The following is a 25553-nucleotide window of genomic DNA, read 5'->3' as shown; positions in this document are numbered from 1 at the left end:
AGATCATCTAGTCCAGCCGATGTTCTAACTGTTCAACTAGATCATGGCAGCAAGTGCCACATCCAGTCTTTTTTTAAATTCTTCAAGGGATGATGCCTCCACCACCTCACTAGGTAAATGATTCCAGTTTCTGACCACTCTTTCTGTGAAGTATTTTCTTCTTACTTCTAACTTACATCTACCTTGACGCAACTTGAGACTGTGTCCTCTTGTTCTATCCGTTGTCGCCCGGAGAAAGAGGCCGACCCCCAGCTCACTACAGCCACCCTTCAGGAAGTTGTAGAGAGTGATGAGGTCGCCCCTTAGTCTCCTTTTCTCCAGGCTGAACAACCCCAGCTCCCTCAGTCGCTCTTCATATGGCTTGTGTTCCAAGCCCTTTATTAGTTTCGTTGCTCTCCTCTGGACACGCTCAAGTAACTCGACGTCCCTCCTGAAGTGAGGGGCCCAGAACTGGATACAATACTCTAAGTGAGGCCTCACCATTTTAAACCTGAATGTCCTGGGGTGTCTTTACGATGCTTTTGCCTGTTTAGCACAGAACTCCAGCCAGCTACTTTAAAACAATCCCAGGTGATTTTGACTCTGCTTACTTCAAAAACCAAAACGTCAAAGGGTTGATAGCGGAGCACCACGCGCACACTGGGTTAGTTCCACTCGCACAGGAGAACTTTGCACAGAGCAGACTCGGGTTAATGGGTGGCTGTGGGTTAGTGAGCATGGAGCAGGACACACATTGCTGGATGGCTGACCTTTGGGCTGCTGGCCTCAAGCTTTAGCTGCATGAGCTGTGCTAGTGTGTGCTCCCGGATACTACTCAGCTCCGCCTGCTGCCGTCTCAGCTTTATGAGCAGCAGGGTCAGCTCCTCCGGCTGAGGGAGTGCAGTGTGACAAGCCAAAGAGCAGAGAAGAGGTTAATTGGTACCCCAAACAACACCTCAGTAAAACAAGGCACGCCTCATAAAAGGTTTGCTACTAAAAGTAAAGGAGGGTGCACCTTTAGAGCGCCTTGCAGGGACTCTGGCAGTGATACAACACAAGAGAAAACATTTCCCCCAGCTGAACTCTTCCAAATATAAAATGAAGGGTTAGCCTTTGACTGCTCAAACCAGCAAATGCCATAAAAGTCAAACTTTCTGTAATAACTGAGGATTTTGCAGGGCAAAGTCTGTGCAGTCCTCAATTTCCCGGACATGCATATCAAATTGGCGATACTGACTTAAGTCAGAGGGAGACAACTCCAGTCCTTAGGATGTTGTTCCCTGTATGTGGGCAGCCATTTGAGCTTGGTGAAAGAATCAAAACATGCCCTCAAAAAAATGTAGTTTTAAAAATAATTATTCGGACAATTATTTAAAATAATTCTTCAAATGTATGTGTCGAAATTGAGAGGAAAAATTGATGACAATCCCATGTTTACTGAACTACCTCAGAAATAATGACCTTTCACAAAATAAATCTGCACAAGCATGACAAAAATGATTCTCCATCCCACCTTTCTGAGGCCTCTAGTTATTTTATTGCTTTACTTCTATGACTAAGCTGTACAACACAGCCTTAGGAAGGGATGAAGAATAGCATTTAAGACTTATTATAGATTATATGTATTATGGAAATAAAGTCCACCTCAAATGGGTATTTTTCAGGTAATTCCACACAGATCAGCTTAGGTCAGTTTGGGAAATTCTACCTGAACCTTTCCTGGGAACCACTTGTATTAGCAATACTCCAAAGAAAACAAAACATTGAGCATCACAAGTATTTTTGTTATGTTCCTGTTTGCTTCTGTTTCTTACACTTCACCAGAAGTCCGCCTTACAAGAGGTTAAATATTAATCTAGAATTTTGATTTTCTCACAAACATTGTGAGTTAAACAAAGCCCAAGCACAAAAAGCTCCTAAACCCCTGCTTGCCCTCACCCACAGGCACAGAACTTCCCCAAAGCAAAGAAGTAAAGAGCTCCAGAGAACCCCACATTAAAAATGCTAAAACTGAATACCAGTTTCTCAGAATAAAGAGAAAAAAAATCTCTGAGAAGGAGCATGGCACCAGCACTTCTATGAGTTCCGAACAGAGGAGCCCACAAGAGGGAGCAAGGGATTTCCACATAGCTTCAGCTGGAAAAACCATTTGCTTTTGAGGGAAAATCAACACCAAACCCAAATTGTCTAATGGCAGTTTTCCTTCTTACAGTTCTCCTTCAATAACTGGACTAAAAATACTGAATTGCAGGGAGCAAGTGTAAGAATCCAGACTGCTATACAGGGCATTTTGGAGCTCTCTCCACAAATAGACAACAGTGCTTTCAGTCTGGCAAGTAACATCCATTGAAAGCACAAGGAGTCTCATTTTTAGGAATATGAGAACAAAAAGCAGCATTTTCAAGTAAAAGGAGCAGTGATCCACTTTTTCAAGATCAAAACTCCTTTTGGTGCATTCTGAAAAAGCCCAATTTTAGTGCATTAGGAGTAACTTATTTCATGGCACTCCAACCCAAACTTTCTCCACAGAGGAGCCCTTAGAACAGAACTCCTACTCCTCTTTAGACATTCATAAATTTGCTGCAGGTGCTGTGCATTTGATGCAGGTCCTGGGACTCGTGCAACAGCCATAACACAAACTTTTCTCAGGGCTACCTACAGGTTTCCTCCTCTGGCCCTGCACTGTTCTGCTGTGGGTTTCTGGTTGGTTTCCTGGACCTGTCTGGAGATCAGCCCAGCAGAGCTGAGGGGGCCACGAACCCCAAGAAATGTCTGGAAGGCTCCAGCTGCCAAAGGACAACCCCAAAAGTCACTGAAGGTGCCAGAAATCTGTGCTGGGAAGTGCAGGAAACAGGGCTTAAGGCAGTGGAAGGACTGGCTGCCCACACCATGATAAAAAAAAATAAATTAAAAAATCATTTTTCTTAGTTCGTAACTCTCAATTGGTATTTTTGGATGGACAGAAAGATGACAAAAAAAGGAGCTAAAAACTGGTAAAGAAGTGACAGCAATTTAGGGCAATTTTTTGGCGGAGAGTCATGTTTCAATTAGGAAAGTGGAGAGTATTCACCAACATTACTTTGATGAAATATCTTCAATGGGAATTTCAGCTCTACCACAGTACAGTGTCAGAAAGGACATCCTTTTATAAAACACTCTTTTACATTTCCAAAAAAGCCAAACTTTACTTCTAGGATTTTCTAAATAATTAATGGAGAAATACATGTTCTATGATGTTGTCTACGCTCTCCCAGGAATTTTAGCAATGTATCAACAATGATTAAAAAATAATAAATCTGTATTTCCCAAAGAAAACCTTGGCTCAGCAGCTACACAATATTCTTAAATTCTGTGGAATCACAGAGTACTTCTTCCCCTGATAATTTAAATAAAGGTTACATTTAAAGCAAGCTTGAACTAGAATAAAATTCCAATGTTGCCTCTTCATATTTAAAGGATTATTATTAAAAAAACCCCCTGATGTATCAAATAAAAATCCAACTCACTGTTTTGCCTTGGAGGTTCTGAGGAGTGACAGGCTGTAAACTCAGACCTGCTGGCATCGACCTTCTGTCAGGCACAAAGACATGCTGCACAAAAAAAATAGCACAGTGTAACCCACAGTTGTTTCTAAAGACTCAAAAACTTTAAATGCTAACACAAGAAGTCAAGCCAACTTACCCCTACTGAAAATTTGTTATGATTTGTGCCAGTAATGCTCTCTGTTGATTTACTACCTAGGTTACTAAGTCTGTAAGTTTTAGAAATACACCAAATTTCATATTTGATTTAATTAACAGTTCTCCCTCATTACTGTTGCTCTACTGACACAGTGCTGACTACGAGCAAGGTCTACCCACAAATCACAATTATTTCTGACAATACACCCAGAGACTCCCACTACAGTTATATTTCCAAAGCATAAACAATATAACCAGTAATATTCACCAAAGTGGATGTTTTTCACTTAAATGTACATTATTATCACTTAAATGTATGTTAAAATAAATGTAGACATGAGCTAACAACACTGAAAAATATTAAATACTCACAAATATAAAATGTTTTGTAGCAATTTTAAAGGAATCCTGAAAAATAACAGTTTTAGCATAAAAAGATCCAAAGCCATGGCAAGATACCTTAGGAAAGCACATCTACAATGATTTGTGATTAAAAAACCATTGAAGACTTATTTCCTTTACCAGTGTTCCAAAGGGAACTCATAGGACACAGTTCATTTAAGGACAGCTCAACACAGCATTTTGGGGAGGCAGTCTTTTTCTGTCCTGCTGTACTCTCAAAATATTAGGGGCAGATTGCTAGATAAAGTAAATTCTGTGGGTGTAGTGCAGCATTCTCAGGGCTGCAGATGTCATTTCTATTTCAAGAATAATAGGGAAGGTCTTGGAATAATAAAGAAAGACACAACAGGACAGAAAACTAGTTGATGTGAAAATAAGTAAGAAAATGTTCAAGCTGCAGGGTGACTACTTTGGAGTAGGCAATGCCATTTAAACATAGAGAAGCAGTAAATTCAAAACCACGTGCTGTAAAAAATAAAGTTTTGGCATCTGCTCATGATGTTCTCATTCCTGAATTCTCAAACCATGTCTTCATTGACGTTTTAAACTGAAATAGTCACACCCAAGGGGATTTGTGCAAATGGGCATGTGGATGTGAACACAATTGCTTTATGTTTGCCAGGTGTTGCAGTACCACCCTTGCCATCGTTTGAGGCAGGAAAGGATCAGCAGAACAAAACCAAAAGCCACAACAAAACCCCTGCTCTTCTTTCTGGATCATTTTCTCTTGGGAAGCAGCTCAGCTTGAGCATCCTCTGCCTGCCAGAGTGACCTGACTGAGGCAGACAGTGCAGCCTGTCCTGAGCACACAGCCCCAGCCTGACGAGGATGCTTGGATACATGCACACCTGGCTTGGGCTCCTGGACTCTGCTGGAAGAGACCTCTAATACCACTCACAGAAACATCCCTCTCTGCTCCTGGGGGGCTTGAACTTCCTTTAGTAGCCCTTTCTTCAAAGTGAGTGTCCACTTTCCTGTAAAATTGCTGGATGGCTAAAAAGACTTCCTTCATCTTTCCTGTTCCAACACGAGGCAGCTCCTAGAAGTTCAGCCTTGTTCCCTAACCATTTGATTTCAGCTAAGTGGACATTAGTCTCCTCTCTGTCTTGTACACAATAAAGAGTATTTGAGTTGTTTTATATCCTTCTCCAGATATTCTTTCTAACTCATCACTTGTGAACAAGTTTAAAAAAGGTGATGGCTTAAAAGGATAAATGCTGGCAGGAATTCTGCAAATGTAGAAGTCCAGCCAGGGATGATAAGATTACAGTCTTGTAGCACATGGAGAACAATATATTGGTGACAAAAACTGATCTTCTTGTGGGTAAATGCTCCAGCCCATAACAACTGACATATTATGAGGAACACTGTTTGAACTTCTCACAATAGAAGGATTACAGAATATTGGATAAATTATAGAGCTTTCTGTTTGGATGGCTATCTATGCAGAAGTGAAGCACTGTATATGACAAATATTGGCTATACAGCTCTGGAGAGGAAAATACATCCCATCTCTCAACCTGGGATAGTGCCTAACATGCAGAGATGGGGCTGAGCTCTGGAGAGACACAGTCATGTGTCTCCATGTTTCAAATCACTGGCATGGATGGGTTTCAGAAGGACTTTGAGAACCTAAAACTAGAAACCCACTGAAAAACCTAAGATCTCTATGCAGATAGGGTTTAGATGTTAAATTTACCCTACTGATTTCAAATGGTGAGTCTTCTGATTACCCACCTCTTAAAGATAGGGGTGTTTTTAAAGTTAATGGCAAAAGCTAATTTTGTAACTAATTAAATACACACCAAACAGCATGAAAAACTCAAGGGAAACAGGAGGTTTGTATAAAAGGTACTCAATACTAAATGAAAGACGAGCATAAAGTGTTCAACAAGGAACAAAAACATCATGAAGCAAAACATAGCTGACAGGACAAGCAATACACACTCTGCAGCACTGACCCAGTGGTATTTCTCAGATATGTGAGAAGCACTGATTACTAAATTTTCAGAGCAGTTGAGACATAAAAGATGCCAAAGCAAAGTAATTCCTTTGGTGATAGGGATCTAAAAACTTTAAAATCCAACACCTGATAATCAACTCTAAGTTGTTTAAATTGCTTTAAGTCATAATTATAGATTTATTTCTTTGCCGGCATCAAAAAAAAAAGACATCCAAGAATGAAGTTTTTAGAAAATGCTCAGGAGCATTTTACATCCAACAGAAGAAGTAATTTTTATTTAATTATTTCCAATCTATTAAAACCCATGGTAACACAAGCATGCTGGATGTAGCAGAGCAGCACATATGGCACTCAAGTTCACAATTCCTCATGTGTCCCTCTCAGGGCTCAAGCAACGAGGTTGTGTGCATTTAGACTGATCTTCAGTGATCTCCCTAAGAGCTCAAAGGCATAAAAAGGAACAATACACTCGATTTGCTGCTGGAGCCCAAGGCAGCCAAACTTGTTGCTGAAGGACAGAAAGCAGCAGCTGTGAAGAAACCTGGGATTCTGAGTCCTCCTGGTGATAGAAAGGAGATAGAGCTCTTTATATGCATAGGGTATTCTGAATATTGACTCATTTTTTTAAGAGGAAACATATAATGGGCAGTAATATCAAGACATGTTCCCATCTTCCAGTACTATAAAAAAATACATTTTTTCTATTCTTAGATTTTTCAGCCCTTTTTAAAACCAAACCTTTCTCCACAAAAACAGTGATGTAAAAAATCTGTTATAGTCAAATACACTCCAGCGCAACACGAGTTTTCCAGTGATCAGACACATTCTACTGAAGAGCCCTGCAGATGAGAGCTTCAGCTGTTAGAGGAAGCTTTTTTTACCTTGGTGTGATGCGTCCTGTGCCTGCGGTCGATGGTGACATCTCCCCTCTGCACCGGCGACGACACCTCCGAGCGGTACGTGCGCTGCGGGGAGTACCCCTGGAACGCCGCCGCGATGGAGCCGTGCGAGGGGGACGTGGGGATGGAGTGCATGGTCTGGTCAGAGATGTTCATCATGGTCTTGGGGCTGCTCAGGGTGCCGTGCCTGCTCAGGGTGCTCTGCTTGTTGTAGAACTGGCGCTGCTGCCACTCGTAGAGCTGCCACATGGTGTCGTCGCGCATGGAGCGCCGCTTGTCCTCGGCGCTGACGGGTCCCATGGCCCTGTCGTAGGGAGCCACGCTGCAGAGGCTTTCTGGACGAGTCTTGCTGTTCCTTGGCAGTGTCCTGTAGCCCTCTGGGTACCGGGGCAGCACCTGGGCTCGATGGCTTGGCATGTTCCTCGGCAGCGTCTGGTAGGAGATGATGCTGGAACACAAGTTTCCTTCTGTTAGCGTTAATATTATGGCAATAGGAAGGTGTTCGCTGTGGGTTGGGTTTATCCAGCTCTCAGCTTTTATACCATTCTGAATGCCATTTAAAAAAAGCTCAATAAATTCAAAGCAACAGTTCAAGAATCAATGATTCTGACTGAATGCACTGTAGCAGCCCAAAGTGGATCCTTTCTCTCTGATTAGCTCTTGCTGATATAATCAATATTTCATCTTTTTACCAGTTTGCCAGTCTAGTACTCTACTGGACTGGCAAACTCCATTTCAAGTTTTGATCAAATCTTGGAACTTGTCTATATGCTGGATAGGTGAAAGCTTTTAAAGTTTAAAGTTCTACACTGATTCCATATGCTTTCCATACTTCCATTTGAAATGTTTGTTTTTTCAAAAGTTAAAAAATCCTGCTGTTTCCCTAAGAAAATATTGAGCAATTACTACAGACATTAAAAAAAAGGAGCAGCATTAAAAAAACTCCTTTAACAGCAGTCCATGGGAAAACTGCAGTAATTGTCTGAAGAAATTGTATTTTGCAATTGTCAAGGACAAGCCATTTTGTATCAGTCATTCAAGTGAAACAAAGAGCAATACATGTCTTTGTTTGATAATATTTTATTGCTTTTCAACTCAGATATTAATTCAAAGGCTTATTTACTTAATTTTTTGCCCCTTAGAAGTCTGCAGTTCTACAGCCATTCAGCAAACTTTCAGCATTAGTTAAAATACTAAAAAATTTTCTATACTGAGGATTGATGCATGCCTAAATATGACAAAGCACTTCTTGTTAATTTATTTCAGAGGACAAAATCTAGGTCATAAACATTGATTTATTCCGCCCTTATCTAAAATGCAAATGAGCTCCTCTTAAAGCCTTTTGCTACAGAGCATGCATATGATTGATGCTTGCTTATAGACAACAAAACCAGCCTCAAATTGGACCTGATTTAGCCATGAGAGGGCAGCAGCTTCCAGCTACACCCCACACTAATCTGAACTAAAATCCCTGCACCATGAAGCACCAGAACCTGGAGATGGTTTTGAATTAATTTAGTGCCACAAAAAAATGCATTAAAGAAATTATGTAGATCATATGGCATGATAAACGAGCATTATGCATGTGAGATCCTTATGGAATAACTATCAGGGAAATGGATGATGGTAGAACCCACTTTTCTGAAAATACTTAAACTGAGTATTTACGATCACCTGCAACATTTTGAAGATGAAAACTGCTATAAAGAGCTTTGTGTACAAAATCTGCTACAGTTTCTGAAGCTTTTCAAGAATTACTGAAGAATTATTCCCACTTCGTATTGGACAGCTTCCCATTCTTGCAAAAAAATTACAAAAAGGGAAAAGGGATTCCAAGTACTAGTCTTCTGTTGCCAAGTCTGCTTAAATACCTCCAGATTTCTTTAGTAACATACCATTAATGATAAAGCTTTTCTCCATCTCCATATTTAAAACCAAACAAACAAGATGCTTTTGAACTCCATTTCTAACTTTCAAAATAGAATTGTAGCTATATCCCATAACAGCTACAGTAAGGCCTGACATTTTCATGAATATATTTAGCAGCAAGACACACCTCACTCACTGAAGTTGCTCACACATTTTATTAATCAAATGGGCAATGTAATCCTGTTGGCACCTTTAAATATCCTGAACTTGCAAAAGAGCTGCCCGAAGTTCTTACTGTGCAAAGACATCAATTTAAAATTTGCATGCAATTACTTATATTCTGGAACATTTAGAAAGTTAACATAATCCATCTTCAATTGGCAAACCATGACAACTGTAAAAAGCTCAACCACCTCAATATTAAGCCTTGTTTTACATAATCCGATAAAATCAAAATAGATTCACCAATGCCTTGTTGACACTTGCAAAAATGTCATTCCAGTCAAACCCAAACCCAACCTCAGACAGAACTGCAGCTTCCAGCTGCCCTGCACACAAGGGGAGGCTGCAACAGCTGGGTCTGAGGCTGCAAAATATTTCTGCAGCTGCCATCATAAATAGCTTCTTATAATTGCTCCCATATGAGAAAGTCTTCCACATGTGTGTACAGACACCTTGAGAGGTTGTCTCTTGGGTAGCAATAGTGGTGCTGGTGTCTGAGTTGGACTATTTATGTGTCTTAGGTTGGAAACTTAATATGTGCCTGAAGGTGTGCATTCTATTGCCATCTGTTAGAGGTGGAACAACTCTCTTCTGTTCACTGGGCAGTTTTCTTTATCTCTCCAACACCCAATCCTCCCTCCAGGAGATCTCTTCTGTTAATGGGCCATTAATTATTAATTACCTTCTGTCCATGGCCAGTGAGTGTCCCTGCATGGCTGATCCAATCCCACCATCCCATGGGGAGATGCTCCGCCCAGGGGAGGAGCCAAGCATTCCTACCTGGGTACAATCTGAGGTTTGGGACACCCCAGCAGCCTCTGCCCCCTGCACTGCCAGAGGAGCAGCTTTCTGCTGCCCTGCATGGCCAGAGGGAGCCCAGGCCCATCTGCAGCAGCCCTGGAGCTGCAGAGGAAAACTCCCTCCTTGTTCAGGATCCCTGCTGCAGCAGAGCCACAGCTGGGGCTGCAGGAGGGCTGAGCCCCCATGGCATGGGGCTGGGACACCGCCCTGGCACACAGGGGGCAGGGCATGGTCTGTCAGTGTTTTTTTTTTGTTTGTTTGTTTTTGGTTTGGTTTTTTTTTGTTTTTTTTTTGCATTTGTAATTTAATTTTTATTGCATTTGTAATTCAATTTTCCTAGTAAAGAAGTTTTATTCCTACTCCCCTATCTTTGCCTGACAGCCCCTTAACTTCAAAATTATAATAATTCAGAGGGAGGGGGTTTACATCTTTCAAACCAACACATTGGGAAAGCAACTTTGCTGCTAGGCCTTTAGAGGCTCAGTGCTGCAATACTCTGAACATCCTCAGAATGAAACCTCAAAACAGCCCCTCATCCTAATGAACACAAATACCAGGCAGCCCCAAACACAGAACCTCCATGTAAGAATCAAGAAAGGGTGGCAGAGTGAAGATGGATACTTGGAGTTTCATTGCAGGCATTTATCATTTTGGATGAATTTTATATAGGCAAGGCAGGAGAGACAAGCTCACATCCTGGGGTAGCAGCAACAAAAAACATCCCTTAGTACCAAACAACCCTTCTGTATTTTTTCACATTTGTGAAAGACCACTCAAGTGAACTACTTCTGTGAAAAACATTTTTTTGATAACTGACTTCTGCAAAATTCAATAAAACGATACCAAAGTGGAATGTGTTTATTTTTGATTCAAACCACATTTATTTTTGTTTTTAAAAAGGTTTGCCTTCCTTAAGGCAGCAGTTTATTCATGTGGCTTTTGCCAAACTAGATGTCTAGATCCATGGAAACAACAGATAACAGCTTCAAGAATTAAAATCTACATTGCTGTCATTCTCATTACTTTTTTGGGCAATCACACCACTGAGGGGTCAGCCTGTTCCTCTAAAAAAATTGGTAGTTGTATAGAGAACCTTTTTCATTCTATATTAAGGACAGCTAAGAGATCCTCTTTTCTTTTATATATAGTCATTTAATTGAACATCTTTGTTGACATCTTAGCATTTGTCCTCATTTTTTCTGCAGTCTGACACACCAGAGATATTGAGTTGGGTCCTCCATGATTTCTGTAATGCAGACACAATAATACAGATGCACTGGAAAGCAGCTTGGTGGAGAGTCAACAACTTTCCCCATTAGGTAAAGACTATTTTTTTAAAAAATTATAGTTATGAGTTTTACAGGTCTTAAACAGCCTTAGGATCCTCTCACCCCAACCTTAAGCTTCAGCATAAACCAGAGTTTTTTTTCTACTCTCATTCACCAACTTTGATTCTACTTAAATTTCTGTCTCCAGCCATAAACTGGCAACCTGAGCAAAAATAAAATTTTAAATTTAAATGAAGCCCCATTTAAAAGACATCACTATATACATCAGAAATTAGGATCATTATTCAAGGCTGTTTCCATGCAAAACAAAAAAGATAGCTCAAGGCAAATTCTCCTTCAGTTTGCCACTTTTTTGTAGAACTGCTTTTGAAAGCATTTATATTATCAGTGCCACCCTTATCTAGGCAAACAAGTGTTCCCTATACTCAGGAATAAAATATTGTTAATTAGTAACATATTGTTAATAGCACTTCCCTCCCTTTGATTCTCACTATGAAATCAGTTTTAGTGTTTTTATACTTATTCAGAACTGAAAAATAGCACATCTATTCTAGTTTCTTCTGTTTGGTTGCAAGTTTTAAAGTCCTATTAAAAAAATTAACTGCATCAAAGAGCCTTCTGAGTTCTCATTATGCAAGTCTGAATAATAAGATTAATGTCAGGGTGTGCAAGTCCCTGTCTGTATTGCAAGTTCAAACTTGATGAAACTACTTATGATGAGTATTTCATGAAACACCACATTAACAATTCCTAATTATATGTAATGAAAGGCTAAAAGCAGTGAGGAAATATTCAACCTTGGCAAGTGGAAGCCAAGTTCATGGAAATGTTTCAAGACTTTGTGAAAACCGAGAAGCCCTCAGGTACTTATCTCAAAATTTTGGGGGAAACACATTTTCTGAACTTGGTTTATCTTAGGCTCTGCTCTGCCATCCATCTATACACAAAATCCTTAATTTCCAGCCCTTCAAAGTATCTCCTGTGATAGCATCTCCATACTTCCTATCAAATGTAATATAAAAAACCTTTTGCATTTTCCTGCTGGAGCTGCTTGTCTGTAAGGCAGCCTGGAAGCAAGGTCCCTACACTTCTCAGAGAAACTGCTATTGGCACGACATTCAATATTGCCAATCATTCACACATCGCTTTAAAGCTTCATGAATAAGCTCAATATTGTAACTGGCTGATAGCTAATTTCATGAGAAGAGAAGCTTTAAGCATCAAGTTAGATTCTGTGTCTTATTTTTAGATAAATCTTCTCTTCCTCTCTTCATTTAAAACTGGCTTAAAGTTTAAAAGCACCCAGTAATATTTTTTTAAAGAGAATTTAAAATATTATTACAAGAACTTGTGAGCAAAAAATATAGAAGAGGGCCATTTAAAAAACAGATTTTTATGACTGATGACACATTTTCCCTGATAGGACAAGGAAATTTCCAACACCCAAAAAGAGTTTCTGGCCATTTTTATTTATTGAGTTATTAATATACTTTATGAATAATAATTCAAATGCTAATAAAATAAACTTCCACACATCTGTTCTGAGAAGTCCTCAAATGCAAAGTGAAGAACAGATTTTAAGAGGAGAAAGAATTGTTGTGAGTGATGACACCTTCTCCCTGCTAGGACAGGGAAATTTCTCACACCCAAAAAGGGTTTATAGCCAGGTTTAAGGGTTTTTAAGGGTTTATTTATTATTAATATACTTTAGTTTATTAATAACCATTCAAATTCTAATAAAAGAAACTTCCACACATCTGTTCTGAGAAGTTCTCAAATGCAGAAGTGAGGGCAATTTCAAGAAGAGATTTTAAGAGGATAAAGAATTTTTGTGAGTGATGACATCTCTTCCTTGCTAGGGCAGAGAAATTTCTCACACTCAACAGGAGTTTATGGCCATTTTTATTTATTATTAACATACTTTAGTTTATTAATAACCATTCAAATTCTAATAAAAGAAACTCTCATACATCTGTTATGAGAAGTCACCCAGGCACTTCTTAGAGAACAAAGAATGCGATTATATAATATAGATCCAGAACGAAAGAAACTAACCAGGGTACAAATGCATTATTTACTAGAAAGTCTAAAAATAAAATTACCCAGTACTCACCCTCTTGTTTCCTCCTCTTGTCCCTTTCCCCTCTGGATTTTAATCCACTGCTCCAGCTGCAGCATGGAATTGGTTCTCTGCATGACCCGCTTGGACTCGGCGTTGTGATGGGCTCCATCCCCAACATCCGCCAGCACAACTCCCATGGATTTACTCTCAGATCCATTCAAATGGACAGGCCTGAAGTGCCCACCTGGAATCGTGCTTATGGGCAAAGTCCTGTACTCGGATCCCAAAGGGTTCAGCTTCACACTGTTGATTTTTGTCAATGGTCTGTCTTGCCCGACTTTCTGGAATCCGTATTTTTCGGCTTCCAAAGCTTTCTTCTCCTCGTTTTTGTTCACATCTCTGTTCTTCTGGTTGTTTTGGGCCTCTGGCTTAATTAGCACCCGATGGTTTGAAATGTTATTTGCCTCTCGAGGTGATGTATTTTCAACAGTGAACTTTTCTATTCTGGAAGGGAACATACGACAAGTTATAATACAAAAAAAAAAATGTTCCTTACAAATAGTAATAAAAAACTGGAAGTTATTTCAGTGAACCCCTGACCATATATTTTACAACAATATCTTGACTTTGCGAGAAAAAACCAGGACATTTTAACAATGATCAAGGAGAGGTTGGGGGGTTTTGCTGCTGCTGTTTTGGTCTTCTTTTTCTTTTGTTTTTAATTTTGTTTGGGGATATGTGGTAGTGCTTGATTGGTTTGGTTTTTGGTTGGTTGATTTGGGGTTTTTCTGGTTGGCAAGTGTGAGTATTGTTTTCTTCTACACTCTTCTCTTTATTTGCTGTTTTAAAAGCAATTATAACATGAGGTCACTTATTAAAAATTCACAACAGTCAATTAACCCCCTACAAAACACGTGCACAATAGGAAATAGAGCCTGAAAAAAGTGGATGCTCAGCTCCTGGAGGGCGGAAAATTCAAGGGGTGAAAATATTCAGTGGCTCTCCAAGAGCTACAGCTTCCAAATGTCAACAGCCTGAAATTCAGATGGTTTTCAAAGTCAGCTTGTGATTCACAATACTGCTGAATTTAGCATATAATGAGCTCCTTTCAAGAAAGCAAATGACTTTTCATGGTCACTGGTATCAATTAGGTTTCTCTGGTGTGTTATCACTTTGGCTGGCACACATTTTGCAGAAAATGACTGTGGCTTTTTCCAATTTTAGGGGGAAATAGCTGCTGACTTAAGGAACTGTACCACAGAAATAATGATATTTTTGGAATTGCTACTGCTTTACAATATTTACACAAGCACTCAATGTGTGCAGTTCTATTAGTGATCTTATTTTAAAATTTCAAAATGTCAAGAGGCTCTATCTTTTGCCATACTGCCAGGACCAGAATTTCAATTTCAGCTCAAAAAGTGACTTTTGGGTTTAGCACACTAGAAAAATAACCCCACCACTTTAAAGTGTTTTGCTCTGCATTTGTTGCTATGGGAAGAAAGAAGAAGAAGAGATATAATTTCTTAAGATTACATCTCTGTATAAAACCAAACTAAGAACAACACTTTATTTTAAGAGGATGTTGAATTAACTTTTTGTTTTGCAACTTTTTTAAAAAAATGCATTATTCATCTTTATAACTGCATCCAGTTCAAGTGTCTGTAAAAAGGCCATCACACACACAACTTACCAGGAGCACAAGACTGACTACACACACAGCTGTAAGCATTATTGCTTATTCCATTGTGAAAAAAGCCATTTATTTCCCCCCCAAGATCCTAAATCACTCCCAAGACCAAACATTTGTGCCTAGGTTCCTTCTCAAGGTGATGGAAAAGAAGGGGATCCCCTCCTCACTCCCACCTCAGAACTGCACCAGCCAGTGTTCTACCAGAAACCAAAGGATTTTTCCAACAGGAATGTGAATTAAAAACTCAATTTCCCACAATTATCAAGTAAAAAAGGGGTGTTATGATTTCACTTTTCAGGCAGCACTCTGGAGGTCACAAACGGATATAAAGACTACCTTGCAAACAATCCTGAACGTGGGCATTAATATTTGCAGTGTGTCTCAATAGCACCACCTACCCCATTATATAATATAAAATTTATAATAAAATCTTTCTCAGGTGGCTTTAGAGCAGAGGAAAAGGTGGAAAATCCATGGTGGAGAGGGACAGTGGCATCTCTAGGACACTCATTATAGATATGGCAAAGTCAAGCCTTGGCACTGTGCTCAATTCACACTCTCATACTTTCCACTGTGTTTTAATTAAAAACCAGCAACTCCCAAAATCACAGAATTGTTTTTCCACGCAGTCTCATGCTGTATCCCTCATTACTATGGTTATACAGAGCCAAACATTTACATTTTACACTCCTTGGGATGGTGTAGAGGCTGCAGGACTGACATTCAAACAGCCTGCTGGGCTCTCTCAACTTGGTGGAACCAAATCAGCCAATTCTGAGTGAGCAAGGGATCTCTTTCCACACTGAAGGATCCATATGGGGAGAAATTATCAGAAACAAATGTAAGAAACCTAAATCCATATGTATATTTGGCTCCATATTTATAGCTAGCTCTCAAAGACATATTCAACAAAGCTGGCAGGCTGTTTGAGGATGGGATAGGGATAGAGGAAAGAATGAGCATTGAACATGGGTCTTTCAGCATATGCTGAATGCAATTTATATATTTCTGCAACCATAAAGGAATCATATGTACAATATGCAGTACAGGAGAAGTACTATTTTATGCTGGTTTATATACAGAAGTAATTCTGAACGGGTTGGAGAGGGGGGGAACATGTGATTAATGATCAGATGGACAGGAGGGCTGTGATCTAACAAAGCTAGGCAGAGGCATTTGAAAAGGAAAAGCCATTTTTTCCAAGCACACTGACGTCAGTCAGCCCCCACTGTGGATGTCTCTATGCTAACAAGTGCTTTTTTGGCAGCCTGGCTTATGCTGTTCAGGGAAAGTAACTACCCCAGGAGGGAAAAAAAGCAATCTTTTCTTAGTACATGCTGCATCACTGAGGAGAAACAAAGGCTGCAGCACACAAGGTGACAGTGAAAGGACAGAAAATGGCACTCACACCTGGGAGAGCAGAGAATCAGCATTTAGGGTAAAATGGTAAATCACTGTGTTAGTGGACACTACCATCTACAAACACTGGCAAGCACCCAGAGAGGGGGTTTGAGATCATATTTTGAGTCATAAGCTTCAATAGCTCCTCACTGACTAAAGTACTTGGTTTAATTATTTTAATAGGCCTCTCAGTACATTATTAAACTTGATTGCACTATGTAGGTAAAATCAAAACTGTTTAGAAAGGAATAATTACAGTTCAGTCAATAGGGCCAAATACTGTTTGTCCTTCCCTGCAGCTAAACATCAGAAGGGAACATTTCTGCTGCTAATAAAGACCAGTTCTAAGAGAAATGGGTACATTTTGACTTTCTCACTTCACTATCACATTTGTGGTTTACATGGCTAACTATTTGTGGAAAATAAGAGTAGTTTATAAAAAACTTGCAACACCCCTTCCCTCCCACTAACTTAATGTTTTAAATATTCCTTTTCTCTTTATCCTCTCCAAGGAACTCACATCTCCAGAAAAACAGACACAAAAAATGTGCTAAAATTATTGAAAAGTTTCAGTTTAACCGACAGTTGGATTTGATTTCCAGAGTACCACAGCAGTGAAGTGTCTTGATTTCTAGGTTTAAAGAATTATACTGTAAAAAGCTCCTGAATTATCATTGGGCATTTTATATGAACAGGCAATTAAAAGTGGCCCAACATTACTTTACACGAATATTTAAGGAAGTAAGTTCCTAATTACTCATTTATTGTATTGAAAGTATCCCGTCTGTTAAAGAAAACTGTATTCAGTGCAATGTTAGGACTTCTAAAAAAAACCAGAACTCAATAACAAAAGCACTGCCAAATTTGACTGAACTAAAACCATTTATGCTTAAGCTCCATCTATGCCAAACTTCAGGTTATTTAGAGATGAGGTAATAAGACACTTAATACTTAACAGATTTTTACAGGGAAGGAACAGTATTTCTTCTACATAAGATCATATCCTGATATGTTTCATTTTAAGAACTTAAAAAACAGCCAAAAGATGGATTCTTTAGAAAACAGATGTCTTAAGCGTTTTCTTCCTTATTATAGCTAACAGATTTTTAACTTCTTTGAGACTTGGTCTTGAAATCTATTTTCTCTGAAGTAATTATTTCAAGGCTACCAACAAAGCTCTCAAAGAGGTCACATCTACTTCTGTTTCATTCTGAGGTTTCTTGCCTGAATCAAAACAAGAAGATGGTGTTATATAAGTTGCTTTTCTAACAACTGTTTGGCTGCTGGCAAGCCTGTTCTGCCTGTGATATCCAGGCAGATATTCACAGTATTGCAAATATCAAATGAAGGTCATTTCACCAGTTCAGAAGAAGATGACCTCCCTTCAGTTTTGTTCCTCTACAAAGTGTTTATACAATTGATATGTGATTTTTAGTTGAAGTGAAGTGGGTTTGATTTGGTTTAATAATTTCTCCATATGTAAATTACTATTGTATCTGAAATACAAACCCAATTTTTCAGATAAAGTTTATTACTACTAAACTTCTCTGGAGCCTGTGTCCATGAGATTTTTCTGTTACTTTTTTAAACTCAGAGTTGCTCAGCGTTGCTGACTTTATTTAGCTCCAGGGTAGCAGGAACTAAGGGAGTGGAGAACAGATCAAGTGACAGCAGCCATCAGCAATAACTTCTGTGCTGTCAATAACGAGGAGCTTTTAAACTTTCAATTGATGAGGTTTCCATTACAGATGCCAGGGAGCTGACCCTAGGGACCACACTCTGAGAGCAAATGACTCTCACTGGAGAGACAGCAGCAGACAGGGCTCAGTCTCTGAGAGCACAAAGCTTCTGGCTGTAATTTGCTTTTCACTGTCAACACACGGGCACAGGAAGGTGAGGCTCCAGATCAGGTAAGCATAAATTTGGTGACAGCTTAATGATGAACAAGAATGGCTCCCCACAGGTTGCCCACAGGTACAAGTGGTTAATTTAGCCAGAAACTCCAGCTGTGAATTTGAGGACTGTGACAGCTTTAAGCCCAAGGCTGCCACCAGTTGAGCTGCTGTTGCTATTCAGTCGGGAGGGCAGGGAAGTCAAACATGCCTGCACACAGAATTTGTCATTGCACTTCTGATGCCACTGGCTAGAGGGATAGGTCATTTTTTTTCCTTCTAGCTCCTGACAATCAATATTCAGAACTGAACTTAGATTATTTTTGCTACTTCAAAATTTTATCCAACACTGTCCAGTTACTAAGGGGTCTTCAATATAAGGAGAAATCACTTCAGCCAATTTACATTCTGTTTTAGTCTTTCATTAAACAAATCAAACTAAGCAAGAGAAACAACACTATCCCCACTGTTTTGTCAATCCACACTACCTTTTCACAGGCTCTGTTTGCACAAGTGCTGCATCTATCATGGCTTTCATCCACAACTCCATTTCCTTCCCTGTATCTGTGCAGAAATAATAGGTCCTCATGTTTGGATGAGCTGCCTGATTGGAAATGACATGGTCATTGCAATAAAAATGTAAGATTCTGTAAAAGAAGAGAGGCAAATATTGTTACTGCATATTCACTCTAATGCTTTATCTAAGAAGATTTCTTCAAATAATATACTCAGAAAAAAAATCAAAAGGAACACTATAGTGTTTCTTGGTCACTGCATTCATATTTTCGAAATAACTGCCTGTGGTTTTCAACCATAGCTGCTTCTTCATTAATACATTAAACAAAAAGCCCTTCAATTTCTTCAATCTACTAAAATGATATTGAGCATTCATTAATGTAGATGAATATAATTCTTATAAATAAGATTTTAGCATAGATTTTGGCAGTCTGAATGATACAGTAGGTTTTAATTTGTACTTACCATAGTAAATAAATGATGTCTTGGTTAGGAGACCAAACAAAGTGCCAAAAGGAGCTCATAAAACAACAACAAAAAAAAGTCAGGACAAAATGCTTAGTAAAGTAATTTATATAAGGATTTAAGATTGTCATGAAACATTGCTAAGAGTGATTCATGTAATATCATGATTTAAGTGATAACAAGTTCTTATTTTTATTTATGTGCAAAAATACTTTCTATTAAATAATGAATGAACTTTCATTAATGGGAGAAATTCAGCTGCACATGCTGGCTAATAATTCTAAATTATAATTCACCACAGAGGTTTTAAGACCCATGAACTACAAAAAAAAATAAATCCTACCAGTAAGTGTTATCCATCCATTTCCCCATTCTAGTAATTCTGTCTATATTGACATCAGGCTAAGCACTTTAAACTTTTGCTACTCTATTATGCAAAAATCAACCTCAGAAGCTGTTTGTTAATCAATTCAAATGCTAATAAAAGAAACTTCCACACATCTGTTCTGAGAAGTCTTCAAATGCAGAAGAGAGGGCCATTTCAAGAGTAGATTTTAAGAAGAAAAAGAATTTTTGTGAGTGATGACACCTTCTCCCTGCTAGGACAGGGAAATTTCTAACACCCAAAAAGGGTTTATGGCCATTTTTATTTATTATTGATATACTTTAGTTTATTAATAACTATTCAAATTCTAATAAAAGAAACTTATATACATCTGTTCTGAGAAGCCACCCAGGCATTTCCTACCGAGAACGAAGAATGTGATTATATAATAAAGATCCAGAACTAAAGAAACTAACCAGGGTGCAAATGTATTATTTACTATTTACTATGTATTATTTACTAATTTACTATTAACAACTCAGTAAAATGAGCTTTTGTGACCAGGCTCGTGTGCTTTCAGACATGAAATCAGATGGCAAAGCCGCTCCCCTCACCTTGAAGGCGAATTTGCGGTTGATGTGGTCCTCAGCAGACAGCACAGATATCTGGAAACTGGGCAGAAGTATGCTCCCCAGGATTCCTTCTTCCTTCTCATCTGGGGATGCACACTGGCATTAGAAAATGGCCCTTGGACACACAATATTGTGTTCCTTGGACACAAAACACTGCATTCTGATACTTCATTAAACTCCTTCAGCCACACAGGAGCACGAGTAGGAAGTTTAGCTCAGAGGAGAATGCATCAAGAACCAGAAACCCAGACTAACTGTGAAGAGTAACTGGAAGTCAAGCCCCTAATTCAATGACAAAGAACCAGAAATGTTGGAAGCCAGGACATCCCTCTGGCTGCCCTGGATGGCTCAAGCCCCTGGCAAGGAGCTCAGAGACCTTGGCACAAAGCCAAAGACACCTGTGCCTCTGATTTTAACCCATGGAAACAATTACCAACTTTGGGTGAAGATTTACAAGCCATGAGAATTTAAGTAGAATGGTAGTTAATTTGTCACAAGGTGGAAAAGTAGAATTTTGGGGTTTTTAGAATGGGGGTTCAGAAGCCAAGATGGAGGGAGGGATTTGGGCATGCCTTGTTCATCCTCTTTCTTCTCCTTAGCCTTCATCTTCTGTGTGATGGTGGCACTTTTGGATTGGTTTAGAGTAGAGACAGACTAACATAGGTGATAGGTATTGGAAAATTATTGTAAATAAAGTACATATAGCTTTTAGTATGAAAAGTTAACATCGCCCTGAGGGCGGTCAGTGTGCCTCAACCCGACCTGCTGGACAGATGTCAGCTGGTCAGAGAAAGAATGTAATGGATAAGTGCAAATAAACAACCTTGAAAAGCAGAGCTGAGGAATCCTGACTCCTTCTGTGATTGCTGGGCTGGCAAAAAGAGACTTTCTGATACCTTGGGGTTATCTCGACCACAGAGACCCCGAGACAGAGCAGCACACATCTACAGCCTGATCACTAAAAACACCTCTGACAGCACAAGTGGTTAAAAACACTGCTCATGACAGCTGGCATTTCAGAGAAAATGTGCACATTCTTCTTCTGATCCCAGGCATATTATGCTACATAATCCCCATTATAATATTTAATTATGAATTATCATTATAATTCCCACAAAGAGTTTACACTCAATTACCTTCCATTTGTAAGAATGCACACGTTTCAGATAATTTGTAAAAAAAAAGCTCTCCCCCAAAACAAATACCCTTTTCCCAGAGCCTTGTTTTACATAACATTTTAGATCAACAGATCATAATAAAAAAATGACATTTTAATTGAAAGCCACAACCAGTTTTTAAATCCAATTATACTTTAATAGAAAAATAATTGGATGCAATTCATAAAGTCTGTCTTAATTGTATTTCATGAACAGAATTTCTATTCACAACCACTCTCTTAGAGACTGTCCCCCACAAAACTTCTCTCAGTTGAAGATAGTGCCCACAATAAAACTATGAAATTAAGATGAAAACAGGCATTGCAAAATTTCAATTAAAAATTAACAATTGCAATTAAAATACACTTAAACAGCATGCCAGAGCTATTGCTTATGTATGGACTTAAAAATATTTTCCAGGTTCTCATTTACTCCTAGATTTTAAAAAGCCAGAACCTTCATTTAAGTTATATGGGGAAAAGTTGTGCCCAGCCACTTCAGTATCCCATGACAGATTAGATGTACAAACTGTGCTTTCTGGGATAGTTGTTTAATTGCAGAGCTGAGCATAAATTCATTCCTATGATAAGGCAGAAAAGAACTGGAGCGGATTGACTTCCAGGAACTCAGCAGCACCTTTAAATACGACTGAAACCATCCCACCTTTCCCTTCAAATATTTTTCTAGTCACACACAAAAATGTGCACTGTCCCTAAACACACATGGCAAATATTGGGGTTTACTTTATTTGGACTTCTGTTTGGGGGAAAACTTCTCTTTTCCTAGATCATATTTTGACTGCTGACTGAGTAAACCCCTCACTAGTGCCACATAACAGCATTCAGCATTTCTGTTCCACTGAACAGCTGCATGTCTGGAGCACTTTGCTATTTGTTAAAGACATGCTGCCACATTCCAGCTCCAGATTTTTAAAATCTGTTCTCTATCAAGTTTGCTTTTATCTACACATCCCACTGCCTCATATCTTTACTGGTGTGCTGTGTATGAAAGTACACAAGAAAAGCAGCAAATCTTCTGTCCAGTCCTAAGAACTTTTATTTGTGCCAACAACACAACCTTCCAATATGAAAGTGGATGGTTCTTCATGCCTTGGGGGAACAGAAAGAGAATATTCTCTAAGCTGTGAGAAAATACTATGACACAATTTTTCTTTTGATCTATAAATTGGATTTCAGCTGCTAACACTGTAACACAATTCTGGAAATTTAGTAAGATTTACTAACAAAACCAAAGAAACCCAACAACCACAACTGCACAACCACAAACAGGTCTGTGGTTTGATCTGGGAGCAAGGGCAGGACCCTCCCTTTCCTATTTTTTCACTACCCGAGACAGAATTAACCAAAACATAAAAGGGTTTAGAGTAAGAGCTTTTTATATTTTATCAGCCACTTCTAATAGATTTTGGACTATCACTGCATACATTTAATTCCTTTTTAACAGTTTTAACTACTTTCTAGTGAGTGATAGCTAAAAGCTGCATTTATCACAAAATCAATTCAGATTATTCTGCTTGTATTTCAGAATGTTGGGCCATGTAGAAAATAAAAAGATTACACAGCTGTTTATATTTATTTTACTTGTTGTTGGTTTTGCTTATTGCTTTGTTTTACTTTGACAAAATTCCTGTGCAGCTTAAATTCAACCTAATCTGTTCTTAAGGCAGCACTTCTTTTACAACTTTTTGAAGAAGGAGCCTGAAGAGATGTTTAAAATAAACCTGTAAAAAGCACAGAGCATGTAATGACCACTTAGGTAACCACAGTGTATCTGTACCAGTCAGTTGATGCCTCCACAACTGGAAAGTGATTTTGACCCAAGATTTTCTCTCTTGGGGTAGAGAAACAAAGCCTAATGATCACATTTGAATAATTCAGAATTTGTTAACTAAACCAGCTGCAAACAGAGCTTTTGTTTCAGACCTGATTTTTCTTTGATTGGATCTCTGCTGCACTTTCAGAGAACACCATTTGAAATTCATCAGTCTCTGCTTTCAGCATCACCACCAGTCCTACCAATTCCAAAGTTTCATCTCAAATTGGAACCATTTGATCCCCTTCACCCTCAGTTAAGGCTGCAGGTGACCCTGTTTACATTCCTCTATTTCGCCATGCTCTACAATCCTCTTCACTCTCAGCCTCCTTTAAACTAAACTGTACACTTTATTGTAGGATTGTCCATGTTTCCCTGTGCCCAAGTCCATTTGTTTTTGGAGGAGCACTACAGTTTATAATCTGCAGTGCTGAAGGGATCACTAACCCATGTAACTCCAGACGAGAAGGAGAAATAGCTAATTTTTCCATGTAAAAGAAGTCTGATCTAGCTACACAAGGTTACTAACAGATTCTTTTGTTCCAAAATACAGCAGAGACTTCTACTCATATGGAAATGGACAATGTTCCATTTTATAAGTATTCATGAACACTGATTAGAGTTCCCAAAGGCATATATATGCTCTTTATCATTCTAAAAGCTGAGTTTCAGCTTCCCTGCACTATAGCCCTTCCCTATCCCCATTTCAGCTACTTAACTCACATAAAAATCAGATTTAACCCAACATATTTAGTTTCTAGCAACAGAAGCTGTGAGAAAAATTACAACCCAGAATTTATTAACAGAGGTGCCTGTGAATGGGCTTGCCCCTTCAGCACAGCCTAGCAGGCAGGAAGTAATTATGTGAAACTGGTAATTAAAAAAGAAAGAAGAGAGATAAGAATAGCAGGCCTGGATATTGACAGCTATACAACTACACAACTATTTTAATCCATTATGTTAAGCAGCAGCTTATTTCTTACATTTGACTGGTGTGTCAAAATTTATCTGCTCTCAGTAAAATTAGCAAAGGAGCTGAACTCACCTCTGTAGTAGAAGAGACACAGATCTGAGAGCACAAACCAGCGCTTCTTCCACAGCTTCATCCCAGTGCTGTCCTGCAGGAATCACAGGGGCCAGGTCAGAAAACACACTTGGGGACAGCTCTGGCTCCCAGCACAAACCAGGCACTGCACAGCTGCTGGAACCCTGGTTACTGACAATTTCAGACTTTCTGGGCTGCCAGGCACTGACCCCCAAAAGAACACTGCATTGACCTGAGAAGGCTTCCAAAATGGAATGAGAGAACTGGGATTGTGGGTGTGGAGTTTGAACAGAAGGGTGTAATATCACAGGTTTTAGAATAAGTAATAAGGTTTAGGTTTTAGAATGTAGTAATCAACATAAAGCAAGGTGGAGGTTTTAGGGTGGTGGATGGTGCTTCTTCTTCCCCTTTTTCTCCATGGGTTTGGGTGGTTTTGTGCAATTGGATAAAAAAGTCCCGACTGCAGGCACGGGTGTTTGGGTTAAAAGTGAAAGTATTTATGGTGTCATTTCTTAATTGGGCAGTTTATCCTTAAAAGGCCTTGTAGAGAGAGAGATATGGCTCCATTTTTAGTTTGTTAGAGTGAAGTGCTGTAGAACTCAGGGTTTGTGAGACTGTGACAGAGATAAGAACTAATGAACATCCAAGTCCCAACGAGAAATTCTGTCTTGTGATTTAATCCCAACCCTGGCAAAAAGAAGATAAAAACTCGACACAAGACTGTGCTGTGTGTGCTGCCAGCTCAATTTCTTGGCTGTTTTAAGTATTTGACTTCTCATCCTGAGCAGTCACTGCAAACAAAGGCTGTGACCCAGGAATCCTGAGGTGAAGAGGGAATTGCTGGGGTTGGAAAAGGCTGTTTAGCTCATTGAGTCCAGCTGATACCAGCACTGCCAAGCCCACCACTAAACCATGTCCCCAAGTGCCACAATACCACATCTAGTTACACCTTCAGGGCTGGTGACCTGACCACCTCCCTGGGCAGCCAGTTCCAATGCCTGACAACCCTTTTTTTTCCCAACATCCAACCTAAAACTTAAGGCTGCTTCCTTTCGTCTTGTCACCTGAGAGAAGAGACCAGCCCCCGCCTCACTACAGTCTCCTCTTTGGCAGCTGTAGAGAATAGGGAGACCGTCCTTTTCTCCAGGCATGCTACAGATTACAATCTACAGTTTACCTAATTTTAAAAACCCCAAAACCTACACTTTTTTCCTTTTAAAGAGCAAGATAACACTTCATGTACATCCTCTTTTGTTTTATGTAGGAACTCTCTGCTGAACTTTGTCTTCTATTATCACTCATATATCTAGAGCAAATTTATTTCCCAAATAAAGTTTATTTCCTACAGCAATTTAATTTTCTTTTATGCTTATAACCAATTTACACCACACAACTCAGAATGAAAGACTGCCACCACTGCTGCAGTGT

At 39.2% G+C, this 25553-nt stretch overlaps 1 protein-coding gene across 14 annotated transcripts in view; it reads right to left on the bottom strand.

Moving 5' to 3' along the window:
• Nucleotides 1-25553, bottom strand: part of PLEKHA5 (pleckstrin homology domain containing A5) — a 157549-nt gene that overhangs the window by 31990 nt on the left and 100006 nt on the right. For 12 of the 14 annotated variants that reach the window (XM_058023545.1, XM_058023546.1, XM_058023549.1 and 9 more), the window contains 7 exons: nucleotides 24126-24198; nucleotides 20073-20173; nucleotides 18641-18756; nucleotides 13218-13670; nucleotides 6906-7371; nucleotides 3486-3569; nucleotides 750-869 (listed from right to left, as the gene is read on the bottom strand). In XM_058023545.1, coding sequence (XP_057879528.1) covers nucleotides 750-869; nucleotides 3486-3569; nucleotides 6906-7371; nucleotides 13218-13670; nucleotides 18641-18756; nucleotides 20073-20173; nucleotides 24126-24198 — 1413 coding nt within the window. The remainder of the gene's footprint in view (nucleotides 1-749; nucleotides 870-3485; nucleotides 3570-6905; nucleotides 7372-13217; nucleotides 13671-18640; nucleotides 18757-20072; nucleotides 20174-24125; nucleotides 24199-25553) is intronic. The other 2 variants (XM_058023551.1, XM_058023556.1) reach the window with 1 other exon arrangement.

The sequence above is a fragment of the Melospiza georgiana genome, chromosome 4, assembly GCF_028018845.1.
Source record: "Melospiza georgiana isolate bMelGeo1 chromosome 4, bMelGeo1.pri, whole genome shotgun sequence".
Taxonomy (NCBI): Eukaryota; Metazoa; Chordata; class Aves; order Passeriformes; family Passerellidae; genus Melospiza; species Melospiza georgiana.
The sequence above is the reverse complement of the archived record's forward strand: the minus strand, read 5'-3'. Positions and strand labels throughout refer to the sequence as shown.